The sequence below is a fragment of the Cololabis saira genome, chromosome 2 (genome assembly GCF_033807715.1).
Source record: "Cololabis saira isolate AMF1-May2022 chromosome 2, fColSai1.1, whole genome shotgun sequence".
NCBI classification, from domain to species: Eukaryota; Metazoa; Chordata; class Actinopteri; order Beloniformes; family Belonidae; genus Cololabis; species Cololabis saira.
The window spans coordinates 45,537,402-45,554,602 of NC_084588.1; the positions used below are offsets into that span (position 1 = coordinate 45,537,402).

At 39.8% G+C, this 17,201-nt stretch overlaps 1 protein-coding gene across 3 annotated transcripts in view; it reads left to right on the plus strand.

Annotated features, from left to right (window-relative positions):
• The window catches only part of myo5aa (myosin VAa), a 91,966-nt gene that overhangs the window by 65,428 nt on the left and 9,337 nt on the right, over positions 1 to 17,201 (plus strand). For 2 of the 3 annotated variants that reach the window (XM_061746389.1, XM_061746378.1), the window contains exons 23-35: positions 119 to 212; positions 341 to 489; positions 723 to 836; positions 1,011 to 1,145; positions 2,319 to 2,375; positions 2,473 to 2,700; positions 4,659 to 4,759; positions 12,087 to 12,285; positions 13,686 to 13,751; positions 14,702 to 14,795; positions 14,894 to 15,043; positions 15,227 to 15,381; positions 17,035 to 17,124. In XM_061746389.1, coding sequence (XP_061602373.1) covers positions 119 to 212; positions 341 to 489; positions 723 to 836; positions 1,011 to 1,145; positions 2,319 to 2,375; positions 2,473 to 2,700; positions 4,659 to 4,759; positions 12,087 to 12,285; positions 13,686 to 13,751; positions 14,702 to 14,795; positions 14,894 to 15,043; positions 15,227 to 15,381; positions 17,035 to 17,124 — 1,632 coding nt within the window. The remainder of the gene's footprint in view (positions 1 to 118; positions 213 to 340; positions 490 to 722; positions 837 to 1,010; positions 1,146 to 2,318; positions 2,376 to 2,472; positions 2,701 to 4,658; positions 4,760 to 12,086; positions 12,286 to 13,685; positions 13,752 to 14,701; positions 14,796 to 14,893; positions 15,044 to 15,226; positions 15,382 to 17,034; positions 17,125 to 17,201) is intronic. The other variant, XM_061746397.1, reaches the window with a different exon arrangement.

Genomic DNA, 17,201 nt, shown 5'->3' on the forward strand with positions numbered 1-17,201 from the left:
TTCTTTGTTTTCTTTGTTCAGATTGTTCCATAAATTGATTCCTTTCACAGAAACACAACGTTCCATCAATTTTGTCCTGCATCTTGGTTTTATAAAAATCTCTTATGTTTGGGTTTAGTTGGTGGGCGAGCTGAAGGAAACGAACGGAGTGCTGAAAAAGGACAAGGACGACTTGAACAGGTCCATTCAGGAACAGAGCCAGCAGATGACGGGTACGTGTCATCACATGCATCCACATTTCACCCTCCAGCATCATAGATTCAGCAATGAACTAAACATTTGTGTCATAAGTCTATAAAGTATTTTTTTTAACGGCTTGTCCCATGTGTCATCCTGTCAGAGAAAATGGCTCGTTGCATCGTGGAGGAGACTCAGCAGCTGGAGACGGATCTGAACGAGGAGCGCTCTCGCTACCAGAATCTACTCACAGAACACCTTCGCCTGGAGGAGAAATACGACGACCTGAAGGAGGAGATGGCTCTTTCCTCGGTGAGAAACACACGCACTCACATCAGGACCACGAGCATTCAGGTGGCCACTTAAACCCAGGTTGAAACTGTATTTCTAGACATAGAAATTATGTTAATGAAGCACTAGATGTACAAGCTTTAGAGCTTTCGGCCCTTAACCTTTTCAGTCTTTGCAGCACAGACAACTTGAGTCCTTTTGTTTAGTTTTTTTAAATTCTGAATAAAGATGGTTGTGTCCTCTTGTGTCTGCAGAATGTCTCCAAACCGTGCCACAGGAGGACCGACTCCACTCACAGCAGCAACGAATCAGAGTACACGTACAACTCAGAATACGCAGAACTGGAAGAAAGTTCCCGCATCAGCGAAGTAAGAAAGACGGCTTTGAGCGCTGTCATATTTATTTAGAGAAAAAATATCCAGAGGTATTTTTTAATGCCAAAGCACAATTAACATATTTTATTTTAATAATTTGCTATAAGGCCTTTCATTGAAACTTCTGAAAGCACATTTGGCATGAGCTGACATGTCTTCATCACACAGGACATCACACGAGGAATGGACACGTCCCTGACTCTCAAACTGCAGAAGCGCCTCACAGAGCTGGAGCAAGACAAGCAGCTGCTGCGCAACGAGCTGGAAAACAAGGAGGACCAGTTCCAGCGGGCTAGAGCCAGGGTAGATGTCCACAAATAATACCTGGAACACTTCAGACATGTCCAGGGTCGGCAACCCAAATTTGAAAGAGCCGTATTGGACCAAAAACACAAAAAACAAATATGTCTGGAGCCGCAAAAAATGAAAAGTCTTGTATCACCCTTAGAATGAAGGCAAATGGCGAAAGGCGAAATGTTGAGAAAAAAGTAGAAATGACGAGAAAAAAGTCGAAATGTTGAGAAAAAAGTCGACATGTCGAGAAAAAAGTCGACAAAAGTCGACATTCTCGAAATGTTGAGAAAAAGGTCGACATGTCGAGAAAAAAGTCGAAATGTCGAGAAAAAAGTCAAAATTTCGAGAAAAAAGTCGAAATGTTGAGAAAAAGGTTGAAATGTCGAGACAAAAGTCGAAATGTCGAGAAAAAAGTCAAAATTTCGAGAAAAAAGTCGAAATGTTGAGAAAAAAGTTGACATGTCGAGAAAAAAGTCGAAATGTCGAGAAAAAAGTCAAAATTTCGAGAAAAAAGTCCAAATGTTGAGAAAAAAGTTGACATGTCGAGAAAAAAGTCAAAATGTTGAGAAAAAGGTCGACATGTCGAGAAAAAAGTCGAAATGTCGAGAAAAAAGTCAAAATTTCGAGAAAAAAGTCGAAATGTTGAGAAAAAGGTTGACATGTCGAGAAAAAAGTCGAAATGTCGAGAAAAAAGTCAAAATTTCGAGAAAAAAGTCGAAATGTTGAGAAAAAAGTTGACATGTCGAGAAAAAAGTCAAAATGTTGAGAAAAAAGTCAAAATTTCAAGAAAAAAGTCGAAATGTTGAGAAAAAAGTCAAAATTTTGAGAAAAAAGTCGAAATGTTGAAATTAATGTTGAAGTACAATTTCGAGAAAAAATTTGAAATGTCGAGAAAAAAGTCGAAATTTGGAGATTAAAAAGGAAAGGAAAAAGGAAGGAAAAAAAGAGGGAAAAAAAAGAAGAAAAAAAGGTCAAACATTTTTGAAAAAGCTCCAGGAGCCACCAGGGCGCCGCAGGTTGCCGACCCCTGGTCATGTCCAATCAACGAATCAATCAACAAGAACTACCTGTATAGTTGATGGGAGGAAAGTTGGAGTTGGATTGAAGCGGTGCTGTGTTATGTACGACTGCATCCCAGACCAGCAGGTCCCTTTTACAAGTATGTTTTCCATTCTGTTCCAGGATGATGCCGAGTTTAAAAAGGCTCGTGGAGCAGAGCTGGAGTACGAGTCTCTGAAGGTAAAAGCTGACTTTTGTGAATCACTCATTCAAGTCATTTGATTATGAAACGTTATAACGGGAGTCACTGGCAGTCACTAAACTGTGGCCTCTGCAGCGCCAGGAGCTGGAGTCTGAGAACAAGAAGCTGAGACACGACCTGCGAGAGATGAGGCAGAGCCTGCTGGGTGACGCCGCGGCCAACGCCGGGGCCCCGGGCTCGCCGGCCTACAAGGTGCTGCTGGACCAGCTCAACTCGTCCTGCGAGGAACTGGAGGTCCGTAAGGAAGAGGTGCTGATCCTGCGCTCCCAGCTGGTCAGCCAGAAGGAGGCCATGCATCACAAGGTACCGACAACATTTCACTTTCATCGTTTGGTTGACGTAGAAAAAACCCAGAGAGTATTTCACTTGTGGACATGTAATCATGCCAAGTGCACGACGACTCACAACGGTGAAGCTTCGTGTAGGGGGTCAGCACCCCGCTTGCTTTCATGCACATCTTACGTATTTGTCTCACTTCATTTTCTTAATTTTAAAAAAATTTAATGAACAAAAGAGCTCTTTAATAACTTCCATGTGTGTATTAAAAGGCAACCAATAAACAAAACTAGTGATGCACCGATTGTTCGGTAACCGAAATTGTTCGGTAACCGAAATTGTTCGGCCGAAAATGGCAAAAAAAAACACTTTCGATGTTCGGTGGAATAAGTGGGGAAAAAAACCGAACAATTAATAAAGCCGTTGTAATATATGGAAATAGACTGGCCGCTTCCGTAATGGTTGCGCAACACAAACATAAATCGTTGGCCAACCAAAAAGTAACCACATAAGAATTTTACCTAACATTCACCAGGAGGTGGAACCAAAACAACATAATGCTGGGAAATTAAAACATTTTCAGTTTTTTATGTTCAATAAATATTTTCTACCTTGTAATTTTGTAAAAGATTTTTTTCTTTGAAAAGATAAGATGAGATAAGATATTCCTTTATTAGTCCCACAGCGGGGAAATATCGCAGTGTACAGCAGCAAAGGGGATAGTGCAAGACAAGAGGCATCAATAGAAATAATAATAATACAATAATAATATCAGAGTATGACACACTATAAACAGTACTGGTATATACAATAATAATAATAATAAAAAATACTGGTATATAAAATAAGATAAGAGCATGCCTAAATGAAATTTATTTGATTTATGCAATGGTGAAAAAATTGGCAAAATAAATGAAAAACTGCGAAGAACCATGTTCGGTATTGTTCGGTATTCGGTCAAGTGTTTATTATTATTTTCGGTTTCGGCGACAAATTTTCATTTCGGTGCATCACTAAACAAAACACACCAACAGTAATCGAACAGCAGATCATTGTTGGCGGTGTGCGCTGCAGTGCGTCTAACTCTAGTGTCTCCACCTTCTCTCCTCCATCCATGCTTTCCTTCAGGATGAGAAGGTACTGTTAAAATATTCACGCCTTTATGGTACTTGTTTCCAGCTCTGTCCCATGTGTGATGCATCTTTAGCCAACAAATCTGAACCAGGAGAAACTTTTATCGACATGTGTCATGTTAGAAAAAACAGTTCAGCAATTAGAAATCTGCCAAAGCTAGTGTTCTTAAAAACAAAAGCTTTAGGTTTCAAAGAGTTGGTCTTTAAAATACTCCCTGGAAAGTCAGTGTTTCAGGTTTTTTTAGCGGTGGTCCTTTTTCTTGAATGTAACGTTGTGATCCTCTCATTCACAACTTTGCTTCATGCTGAAAGAAACAAGTTAACTCTTGTTATCTGTGAAATGAGAGAAATCCTTACTCAGTTTGAGCGTTGAAAGTAAAGAGAGCAGATGGAGGGAAAGAGGGCAAAGAAATCATTGATTTGTGAAGATACAGACGCATTAAAAGTTGAAATTTCCTTTCCAAGGTGACGATAACTGTAGTACACAGATATAATCTTGACCCTAAACACATTTAATATGTTTGTTTTTTGTCTCAGTCCCTAGTAAGACTTAGCTTATCCATTGTTCTCGTGCCTTGACTGGATGTACATGTTTCTGGACTGTTTCACTGAATTTCATCTAAAGTCTTGCTCAGTTTTAAGCGCCGTCTGCTTCTGCTCTTGTAAATGTTGGCTGCTTGTTCTTTGACTGCGTTACAGAACTCAGCAAGTTAATAATGTGACTTCTCAATCATTTTAAAGTGTTAGCTGTTACTGTAAATGAAATGATGGTTTTGATATCTCTTTTTGTCTCATGCATCCCTCTTTCCTTGGGTTTACTTGTGCTATATGTGTCTTTCTCCTCATTCCCAGGAGACCATGACCGAGCCTTCGGTATTTGCTGAAGATGTGACCAAACTGAAAGACGCAGATGAAATAAAGCAAGCGTATGTCGGCCTCAAAGACACCACCAGGTACAGTACGCTCCTGCAGCCACGTCCCCTCCTCTTCTCCTCCTCTTCAGTGACTGCATTTACATGCATCAATAACCCTTTTAAAACCCGAATATGAGCAATAACACGGTTTTGCATGGCCATGTAAACACCAATAACCCCTTTGAATAACCCGAATTTGCTCATATTCGGGTTTTTAAAAACCCGAATATGACCCCTGGGTTACTCCTTTTAAAACCCAAATATTTGGTCATATAAACGCCAAACGGAATATCCCGATCAAACGGAACATGAACTTGTTTTCTGCACATGCTCTGTTCACAAGGAATCCTGGTCTTTTGAGTCCAGGAAGTTCTTCTAAACACGGAGAAACGCAAGACCACGCCACACTTTTGGAGTGAGGAGGAGACTAATCACTTCATAAATGTAATGAAGGATATGAACATTTCTGCATTTGTAGACGGTAGAAAGTACCGGGATAGCGAGATTTACAAGAAGGTGAGCGAAAAGTTGCGCGAAGCAGCATTTGTTTTGAATTTGGATACAGGAAGAGGAAGCGGAAATGACAGGAATTGCGTCATCACGTTCTCCGCGCGTCGCTGGTTTGATCCAGATATCCCGAATGATTAATTACCATGTAAACGGAATATTCCAAATGTTTCAGTAACCGGAATATTAGCAATAACCTGAATTTTGACTGCATGTAAACGTGATCTATGACTCTGCTCAGTGCCTTGCACAGATACATTCTTGTTTTTGTGATTTAATGTCATTAAGCTGTCGTCCCACTGCCAGTACAGCGTGTGTGTCTGTGTGTCCCGTTAGTTCTCCCAGGTTCATGCATCAGCCGCTGGAAGTCAGTGACCTCCTGAGTAGGCTGAGGTAACTGAGGAGACGTGGCCCATGCATCATGAGACGCAGCATGCATGGCCACGCTGTCACTGAGAGGGGGTGAAAAGGTTAACAGTGACTGACGTTACTGAGGCTCCGGCAGCTAATTTAACGCTCTTGTGCTGATGAAAGGCCCAGGATATTTCCCGCCCCCAACAGCATGACCAGCTATGTTAGTATGACAGAACACGGATGGATTACGTTAAGGAGCGTTTCTTGATGCCAAAAATTGTTAATGTGGCTTTTGAAAGGCATCAGGGAAACAGTCTGCATGGTTTAAATCGACTTGCATGAGGAAGCTTTAGATGTCTTTCTTCAGTGGAAGGCAATCTCTGCTGAACAAAAACAAAGTCACAAAATAATTTCAGTAGCGTCAACAGCTCTGGACTTATCGTGTAGACCAGGGGTGTCAAATGTGCGGCCCGCGGGCCACATGCGGCCTGAGAGAAGTTTCCAACGCAAAAAAACGAAATGTTAATTTACTAAAAAGGAAGGCATAAATAATTGCCATGGATCCCAGCATATCCGATGATATATTTATTCTACAAATCCATCGTTATTCCACAAATAGAGCAGTTTTCAACCTTTTTTTAGTTTTCTAGAATGCATTTGCCGATTTTATTTCTTTGTAGACGGTCGTTGACTACTATTAACTGACTACTATTATATATTTTCGCAGGAAAAATATCACTGCTAAAAAAGATGATAGAAGATATTTATTAGGAGATTTTCAGTTTTGAATACGAGGATAGTGACAAAGTAAAACAATTAAAAGAGAAGTGCTGACTTTTTCCGCACACTGGCGTAAATATCCACGCCAATTTTTAAAAAATAAATACACTTAATTGTACTGGAAAAATCTCTAAATCACAAAGAAACACTCTCGGATGTAATAAGAAAGATTTTGCTTTTAATTAAATTTCCTATAAAAAAGTAAAATATAAAAAAAACATGCTTGTTTCTGTTTATCTTTGTAAAATGATATTAGTACTTACATAATTTGAAAAGAAATGAGAAATTTCAAGAAAAAATCCTGAAGAAATATATTTTACATTTTTGGAGTGTAAACAAAGTGCATATTTCCTTTAAAATGAACTAAACTGATATTGGATTAGATAACAATAGTTAAAGAAAAAAATTTCCGCACCGTTTTTGTTATTTTGAGCGTGCGGCCCGCGAGAAAAAAATTGTTCAAATCCGGCCCGCCAAGCAAAATGAGTTTGACACCCCTGGTGTAGATAATTCTGATCTGCATATTTCCAGTCGAGTTGTTACAACAGCTTTTGTCTGGCTTAAAGGCACGGAAATGTTTGAGGACGTAGGACACGCAAGCCTCAGTTTAGATGCTGTTAATAGAAGAGTTTGATGCTAATACTGCATGAAAATCGCCCCCCTTTTGTTGGAGTTAGGTTGTTTTTTTTCCTGACTTTTAAGGAAGCCTGTGATGATGTACACTACAAAAACTCCACGGTGTCCCCTCCTTTTTTTCCATCATTAAATCCACTTTCATGTAAAATCAGTTGAGCTCATTTCACTTTTCTAAAATCATGAACAAGTCCATGATTTTAATGTTTAAAAATGTACACGAGCGGATTATCCACAACGTTAACATCACCTGACGTGTGTTGTGTATTCTGGTCTGTCGTTAAAGGTATTGTGACATCATTTTTAACATGCTTTTAACACTATTAAAAGTCTTGGCCAACATCCTTCAAATGTGTCTAAAAGAGTGTAACAAGAAAAACTTCACTCTAGTACTCTTTTCCTGGCTTTTTATTAGTGTTTTTTTGCGCCGTGAAAAATGCTTCCTTTCCCCCCTTTCCTGTCAATCATTGCTCCGCTCCTCCTCCAAACCTCCTCCTCCTCCAGCCATACGCTCACAGCGGCGTCGGAGCGACAGGCGAAGCATGCACGGAAAAGCAGGAGGGTGAACCACAGCAAACAATCATAAAAATAAAGGCATGCAAGCAGCACTGTCCCCTTATCTTAAGTCCAGTCAGTGGCCGCGGGTCTTCTTAGCAGTTTTCCTCCGGTGATTAGAACAGAAGAGGCTCGAAACAGCTCCGTGTTAAGCCTCATTTATGGTTCCGCGTTAAATCGACGCAGAGCCTACGCCGTAGGGTTCAGCGTACGGTGCGCGTCGCCGCGTCACCCTACGCCGTAGGTTCTGCGTCGGTGTAACGCGGAACCATAAATCAGCCTTTATGGTGCGCTGGAGAGGAGAGGAGGCAGGGAGCTGGGTGGAGGGGGCGGTGATTTAGCGGGCCGTTACGTAATGGTGCGCTGGAGAGGAGAGGAGGCAGGGAGCTGGGTGGAGGGGGCGGTGATTTAGCGGGCCTTGACGTCACGGCCCGCCACCAAACCACATGCGCCGTTTTTGCATAGTTATGCGGAAAATCCCAGAAAGCACACAATACACTGAATGTTAAAAGTTTGTTGTTTTTTGGGTGTAATTGATGTCAAGACACCCAACAAAACACAAAAAATCAAGAAAAATGTGTTTTTCATGTCACAATCCCTTTAACGGGGACGCTTGACCAGTGGGCCGGCAGCAGCAGACTCTCGCTGCCCCCTGGCTCGTGCTGAAGGTCACGGATATCACAACTAATCTGCAGAAGTGAGCCGACTGCAGTGGCTGGACTTGCTTTCCTATCAGGCTTAGAAGTATTTATTTTGCTATGAATTAAATTGATTTAATTCATAACTGTAATTTTTGGGTCTGGGAAATGATCATGCAGACTTGTTACTCACTGTTTGCACTAAAGTCAAATCCACATTAATGTTTGAACCCAAGTGATTTTAAAGTTGTGGTTGATCAGTACACAGTTTTCACATTCATTGCAAATGTCAGTTACATCCAGAGGTGGGTAGAGTAGCCAAAATTGTACTCAAGTAAAAGTACTGTTACTTCAGAATAATATGGCTCAAGTAGAAGTAAAAAGTAGTCATCCAAATAATTACTTGAGTAAAAGTAAAAAAGTACTTGGTGTAAAAACTACTCAAGTACTGAGTAACTGTTGAGTAACGTCTGATTTATTTATTTTAACACAACCCATTCAAACAGACAAAAGTACAAAATAATAATCTTCAGGCAAATTAAATCAATAAAATAATAAAATAAATTAAAATTAATAAAAAATAGCTTAAATTAAAATAATCTTAAAGTAAATTAAAGTACTTTAATAAATAATAAAATAAATGAAATAATAACTTAATAAATTAAGCACAAGTAGCACAAAATTTCAAGCCTTTGTACTTTTCTTTTTTAACCAGGCAGAACTAGAACAAGCCCATGAACTCATATAAACTCCGTGTGTGTTTGAGTCTGTGTAAATGTGACAAAACATGCAAAAACAAACATTTTTCCCAAAGAATCACTCAGTGATGTCATGAGATTGACGCGTACACGAAGGGGATAAAAGAAAAGTAACAGCTAAACGTAGCCTAATGTAGCGGAGCAAGAGTAACAGTTTCTTCTTCACAAATCTACTCAAGTTAAAGTAAAGTATAGTGGTTCAAAACTACTCCTAAAAGTACAAAATTTCCCAAAATTCACTCAAGTAAGTGTAACTCGTTACTACCACCTGTGGTTACATCTATGCAAACGTAAGTTATGTCTATTAGATGCCAAAGGTAATGAAACACAAGATATTTCACTATTTTAAGATTAGGAAGGCAGAAATGTGCTCGACATTGTAGCTCATTAAAGCTTCCCTGAAAGTCATCAAACACATCACTGCATTTCTCCTTTTGTTTCTCTGTTTGCTTGTTGCACACAACTTCCACCTTTGATGCATTATCAGTATAAAATATATTATCTGATGTAAACGCACAGCTCTGCAGATACACACGCAGACCTTTATAATACAACTGTGGCACAGTTAATCAGTCGTTAGACGTAACTGACTTTAGTCGGTCATGACAGGAATTCAACCAGGTATTGAATGGAAGCATTTTCACACTAGTGTGTAACACACTAAATATAGCCACATTTTTTATATTTTCAGGTTTTTTTTGTTAGTTTTCTTTGCATACATGTCGACACCTGAGATAAAGAAAACTTTAGTTATCCTGTACGCATCTCAGCCACAAACCATCCCTCATTTTCCTTGTGTCACCGTGTTGTTCGTGTCCCTTTGTGTTGTGTGTCGGTCAGATCCGCCGCTCCAGACTTGCGTGCGCTGAATGAGGACGGGGAGCTGTGGCTGGTTAATCAGGGCTTAAAGGAGACCATCAGGTGTTTAAACCATGTTTCAAACACATGGTGATTTCAGAGCATGATATAATTGGCTTTTCACGGGAGGGGATTTAAGCTGCTGGTTTCTGGTTTTCCACCTCACGTCTGATCTTTAACACACTATCAGCCTTTCAGAGAGCCTCTTTTCCTTGGTTTATTAATGTTCCTACTAACCTTTATAGTGACAGTCAGTCAGAGTCTGTAGTTTTCTGTAACTCGGTTTGTACCAGAGAAACTCCTGTAAATGATTTTCGCAGTTTTTCGTGTTCTTATGCTGTGCTGCTCTGCTTGTGATGTTAGGTGAAACACAGCAGACACTGGGACTCAGACTTGTTTTCAGCACCTCAGGTTTTCTCTAAAACTTTTTTTCCTTTTAAAATAACAGAAAGTCGTTAATGTAATAGTTGCATCATTCCCTGTGGAGTTTGAGACTTCTGGGAACGATTTAATTCAAATTCACAAACTCAAAACGAGGTACAAAAAGAGGAACGTGGTGCAAATGAAAAAACGTGCTGAAAAAACAAAGACAAATGCAGCATCATCAAACGCGCTGCAAATAGAGAAACGATGCAAAGCACAAAATGATATAAAGCAAGAATCCCTCTTCAAAAGAAAAACGCTTCATAACCGGTTACCAAACCTGCAGGGGGCGCTCTCGGCGTAACAGCTCAATGGACAGACACACGGGATGTATGCAGCCTTGTATCGTCTGGTGTAACGTTAAAATATAATAAAGAAACGTCTCGTAATGTACAGCGTTGTACAGTGATATAAACATCGTATATAAATATGGTCAGATAAAAATCACATTACCGTTCCCGCTGTATGTTTAAACCATGGACGTAAACACTGTGGTTCAGTCAGTTCTGTTCGGTTTCTGTTACGTCGAGAGCGCCCCCTGCAGGTTTGGTAACTGGTTATGAAGCGTTTTTCTTTTAAGATGGTTTCTTGTTTTATATCGTTTTTTTTTTTTTTTTTTAATTTAACCTTTATTTAACCAGGCAAGCAAATTAAGAACAAATTTCTTATTTACAAGTGCAGCCTAGGGGGGTAAGGGGAGGGAGCTAAGATGAAAAAACAAAGTTATATAAATACACAAAAAGACATTAAAACACAATACAAAAGATAAAACAAATAATCAAGTAAAACAGTCAGTATGCATGAAGGAGGACTAAAGGCAAGTGCAGGAGTCGGTTGTACTTAATAAAAGATGTAGTTTGAAGGTGGAGATGGAAGTGAGAACAGAAAGTTTAAGGGTTTTTTGTAGGGTGTTCCAATCAGAGGCTGCAGCGAACCGGAAGGCATTGCGCCCAAAGGTGGTGCGGACTTTGGGGATGGAGAGATTGATGAAGGCACTGGACCTTAGAGTCATGCAGGTTGTGAGAGGTGCAGAATAGAGGAGAGGTAGGGAGGAGTAATGCAGAGGATTTTGTGCTTTGCATCGTTTCTCTTTGCAGCAGCGTTTGATGATGCTGCATTTGTCTTTGTTTTTTGCAGCACGTTTTTTCATTTGCACCACGTTCCTCTTTTTGTACCTCGTTTTGAGTTTGTGAATTTGAATCGTTTCTGTACTTGAAGCCGTTTTCCTTAACTGAGACGCATTAGGCCGTTGCAGTGCGTTTGGCCCTTGTCAGCCACCGTACATTCTGCACCGTAGACACAACGCTAGTAATTTCCCCTTTGTTTCATTGATGAGGAGTCGGTAAGATCGGAAATAACATTAGTACAAGCTGTAAGATCAGATGTACCAATATTGTATTTAAATTAGCTTCGTTAATGTGTTTCTTGGGATAGAAAATACACGCAAAAGCTTCTAAACGTCAAGGATGAACCATATATTCTAAAATGTTAGAATATATGGGCTCTTTAAACAATGAATGCTGCCTCTTCTGTTGTTTAGGTGTGAAATATAAAGTAGTGGTGCATGTTGGCTAAGTGTTTCCTGACTGGAAACAGAACCTTTCAGCTCTGCCTGTTCTATCACTGACCTCTGGTGGTGGATTTGGCATCTTATCTTTTAAATAAATAACTTAAAGGAGCATAACAACCCAAAAAAACGATGCGTGTTGTTGAGAGAGGCTGGACTCTGGTGGCGTCTGCAAAGCATGCTGTTTCTGTCCTGCATCACTGCTCTCTTCCCTCCTCTACATACTGGGATTCTCTCCGCATTCCTGCCTCTCGTTTTCATAATGCGAATGTTTTTCCGTCTCTCCCGCTCAGGCTCCTGGAGCACCAGCTACAGTCTCAGCGGAGGACGTACGATAACGAAGTGGAGTCTTTGCGCGGTGAGCTGCAGAACGTGAAGGAGGAAAACAACCGGCAGCAGCAGCTGCTGGCCCAGAACCTGCAGCTGCCTCCGGAGGCCCGAATCGAAGCCAGTCTGCAGCACGAGATCACCCGGCTCACCAACGAGAACCTGGTACACCGCTACACACACACTCACACGCAGATACACGCAGCCTGAAGGGAAACGAGATTCAACGACTGTTTAATGTGCCGGTCACAGATCCCAACTGTACCGTGACAGTCACAACCCTTTTAGATGTAAAAGAGTCGTATTTGGAGCTGAGTTACTAAAAAAAGAGCCAAAACATTTGGGGTGTTATGGGAAATTGAAGAAAGTGGGTTTCAAAATGGAGATTTACCACATTTTTACAAAGCCGGTGAAATTAGGAGGAACGAGATCATAAAATGAAAGGTTTTTCTCTTTGTTCTTGAAAGTTATCACCATATGTTTGTTTTTTGAGCCACTTCTGCCTTTATTCAAATAATTTGGAGTATTTTAAGGAAATGAAAGAAATGAATGAATGAATGAATCAAAGTTGGACTTTCTTCATATCACATTTAATTCAGTTCAACAATACTTCATTAATTCACATATATAAATGATATGTTTCAGTAAACGTCATTATTTAAGGTTCTGCAGGGTCACTATAAATGGTTTTAGCTGCAGACAGGAAGGATTTCCAGTAAATTAGGGTTTATCATTAATATTTAACACAGTAACAGCTGAGTATTAAATCCTCAGCATTGTCCACATTCAGCTTTTAAATCAAATGAAAATTCAATAACCAACAAAAGGATTGACATTTAGGTAGCACTTGCTATCAGGAAACTTTGCTTTCCTAAGGAGAGCATTGATTCAGCAGCATTGGAGTCTTAAGAGTATACAGGACGGTCTCAGAAAATTAGAATATTGTGATTTTCTGTAATGCAATTAAAAAAAACAAAAATGTCATACATTCTGGATTCATTACAAATCAACTGAAATATTGCAAGCCTTTTATTATTTTAATATTGCTGATCATGGCTTACAGCTTAAGAAAACTAAAATATCCTATCTAAAAAAAATTGAATATTCTGGGAATCTTAATCTTAAACTCTATCTTAAACTGTAAGCCAATATTTCAGTTGATTTGTAATGAATCCAGAATGTATGACATTTTTGTTTTTTTTAATTGCATTACAGAAAATAAAGAACTTTATCACAATATTCTAATTTTCTGAGACAGTCCTGTCACAAACCATTTTTAGTGATCTGAATGTAAGAAAAATAAATGAAGCCACATACGTCTTTGAAACGGCCTCAAACAGTCATCAGCAGACTTTAACACTCCTTTAAGTCATCAACACGGCTGGAAGTCACTTAAAAGTCTCATTCATTCCTGACTGATCCAGACCCCACACCAACACATTAGCCAAGCATGTACCTGTTTTCTGAAGCTGCTCGGGTTTGTGGTTCGATTCCCATCTGGGCTGCAAATACAAAAACCAGAACGGTCCACGTGCTCACTGTGTGTGGACGGTGTCACCTGACAGGAACTCATGGCCGACGACCCCACAGCATCCCGAGAGGCTCGAGTCATCATTTTACGGCGAATGGTTGTACGTAGAGACGGCGTGTGTGGGCCCAGCTTGACTGTGCGCGCGTTTGCATGAGTGTGAGAACTAACTGAGGTCTGCGGTTATGAGTGAAGTCGCCCTGGGTGTTTTTCTAACTCTACACGAGCTCTAACTCACAGCAAAGCGGCTCTGCACCTTTTCTCTTTTCTAACAGCCAGCAAGTCCTGCAGTCGCAGCACCACAGCACTAATGTCTGGGTTTGGTTTCCAAATCTATGGAGCCAAATCAAGGCCAAAAGTTTTGCTAATTTGAAAATAAAATTTGAACCTGAAAATTATTTTTTACAGTTTCAATTTTTTTTTTTTGTTTCAGAACTTTTTATTTCAGTTTCAAATCTGTTTTTCAGTTTCAGATCTTTTTTTTGAGTTTCACATCTTTTTTTCAGTTTCACAAAATTTGAAACTGAAAAAAAAGATCTGAAACTGAAAAAAGAGATCTGAAACTGAAAAAAAAGATGTGAAACTGAAAAAAAAAGATGTGAAACTGAAAAAAAAGATGTGAAACTGAAAAAAAAAGATGTGAAACTGAAAAAAAAAAAGATGTGAAACTGAAAAAAAAAAAGATTTGAAACTGAAATAAAAAGTTCTGAAACTGAAAAAAAGATCTGATACTGGAAAAAAAATTGAAACTGTAAAAAAGAATTTTCAGGTTCAAATTTTATTTTCAAATTAGCAAAACTTTTGGCCTTGATTTGGCTCCATACAAATCCTGCCTTTCTAAGCTGAATGGATTAAAAGAAACATGTTTCAGCTGTTCCCTCTGCAATCTTTTCAATACTGAGTCTTTTGGAAATCTTGTTAATTGTAAATGTGTGTTCTTCGTCCTCTGGTCTGCCTGTATGTGCTCTCTTTAACCACTAGAGGGCGACGGTGTCACAAGGTTCAGCTTTGTCTGCTCTCTCGCTCATCAGTACATCTCTCCGTCTGTTTAAGGATCTGATGGAGCAGCTGGAAAAGCAGGACCGAACCATCCGCAAGCTCAAGAAGCAGCTGAAGGTTTATTCCAAGAGGATTGGAGAGATGGGAGGTACAGGTCATCCATCTTTCTCCTGGAGCTTGAAACTAGAAATGGTAGCTGTTTGGTGCTCAAGGTTCTTACCTGATCATTTGACATGTGTTTCCCAGCGGGCCAAACCGAGGGCCAGACATCTCCAGGGCAGCTGGTGGAGGAGCCCATTCACCCCGTCAACATCCCTCGCAGGGAGAAAGACTTCCAGGGAATGCTCGAGTACAAGAAAGAGGATGAAATGAAACTGGTCAAGAATCTCATCCTGGGTAAGAAATGACGATTCCCAGCAAGCAAAGGGGAAGTTTTTAGGTTCTCCTCATGACAAGCCTGCTCCTCAAACATTTGTTTTATGTAGACTGAGAAATTTGCTCATCTGGCAATTAAGTTTATTCACAGTCAGAACAGTCATTGAATTATTTTGACCACTTCCAACCTCTCTGTCTCTGCAGAACTGAAGCCTCGTGGTGTAGCCGTCAACCTGATCCCAGGTCTGCCGGCTTATATCCTCTTCATGTGTCTGAGACACGCAGACTACGTCAACGATGACCAGAAGGTCCGCACTTTGCTCACATCGACCATCAACAGCATCAAGAAGATCTTGAAGGTACAGTATGTTTACGTGATATATGATATACATAAATGCTTGAATATGTGCTGAAATTAGTAGAAATTAGTAAAACAGGGAGTTATGCAGACTTCTGAATCTGACTAAATATATCATATATATATATACAGTGTTTCCCCTACCATTGTATAGGCCTGGGGGGGCCGCCAGGCCAACGAGACCCCCCGGCAGGCCTAAAAAAAAAAATGGAATATGCCAAAAAATTAGCAACGTATCCATTCATTCATAAATCAATGATCATTTACGTTTAGGAGCGTGTCTGCGCAGCGCTGAACATCTGGCTGGGATCCTGAATGGCTTAATAACCATAAATACAGCCCTTGGTTGTACCACACAATTTGTTGTTTAGCTTACATTTTTGTTCTGATTGAGCTTCTTTTTTTGGTAAGCAATAATGATGAAAATAACACAGACAATAGATTGTCTTTCCACTAGAACCACTAAAGGTTAATTTTTTCCCCAAGCATTGTCAAATGCATGTAACTCTGTAATAACAAAATGTGAAAAAAAAATCTTCTACACTGTTTAAATTATTTATAACTGATATAATCTCAATTGTGAACAGGGATGTTTTGTGGCTTATGCCGTCAGCACAAGCAGCCGTTAAAAGAGGACCATCCCAGAGGGTTTTCCTAGAGATCCCTCTGAAATATATAGAAAAGATGTGCTCAATGCTCATATGGGTCAGACCACCACACTGCAGCCTTTCAGGCCCATACAACTTTGGTTAAAGGTTAGATTAAGCCTAATGATTTCATTGAAGTGATATAATACAGCAATATAGGCCTACAATGATTTTTAATGTAAAACGTTGTAATGCCTTTGCCTGTCACCTGTCCAATATGCCGTCCCACGCGCCTCGTCTGTTTAGGGTTTTTTCGGTGGTACCACCGGGCCTGAAAGAAATTCTAGGGGAAACACTATATATATATATATATATATATATATATATATATATATATATATATATATATATATATATATATATATAATCATAAGCAAGTTGATGGCCCAGTTTTGTGTTTATAGCCACTGCAAATTTTACATCAAATCTAAAGATTTCCACACTGATGTCAATGTCAAAATGATGAGTAGGTCGGCACCGAACTCTGCAAACCATCTTATCTTAAATTCCTGCCAAGTTTTGGTGGACACGTTGTGCACGTCCAACACAGTTACTTCTGAGGTAAAACCACCTCTGTCAGAGTTTACGACAAACGATCAAATGTCTTCAAATCTTTTGGACAAAACTCTGCAGAGCATTGATTAAGTAAACAGGGGCATCTGAAGACTTCATACCAAACTGATAATACAGCTTAAACAAGCAAGAACGACAAAAACACAAAGTTAAAAACATATTTTAAAGACATTAAAGACATGAAATTAAAAAAGTGTTATGTACCTTTAACATGTTGAAAACTGTATTAGACTCAGAAGAAGTTATGTAATCGTATCCCAGTTATCCAGACATGAAATCCTGTGAGAGAGAGAAAAGCGTAACCTGACTCGAAACTGCTGCTGAGAAATGTTTTTGTTTGGCTAAAAGTTTCTATGATGCTGCTGCTTTTTTTATTTTTTTTAAGTAACCGCATGTTTTGAACTGACGTGGTATTCTTCCTTCTTGTCTCTCAGAAACGAGGCGACGACTTTGAGACCGTCTCCTTCTGGCTGTCCAACACCTGCCGCTTCTTGCACTGTCTGAAACAATACAGCGGAGACGAGGTGACGCCGTCACGCCGGAACACAAACTCACCGTTTCCTAACACCGAGCAAAACGGTCATGAAAGCAGTAATGAAAA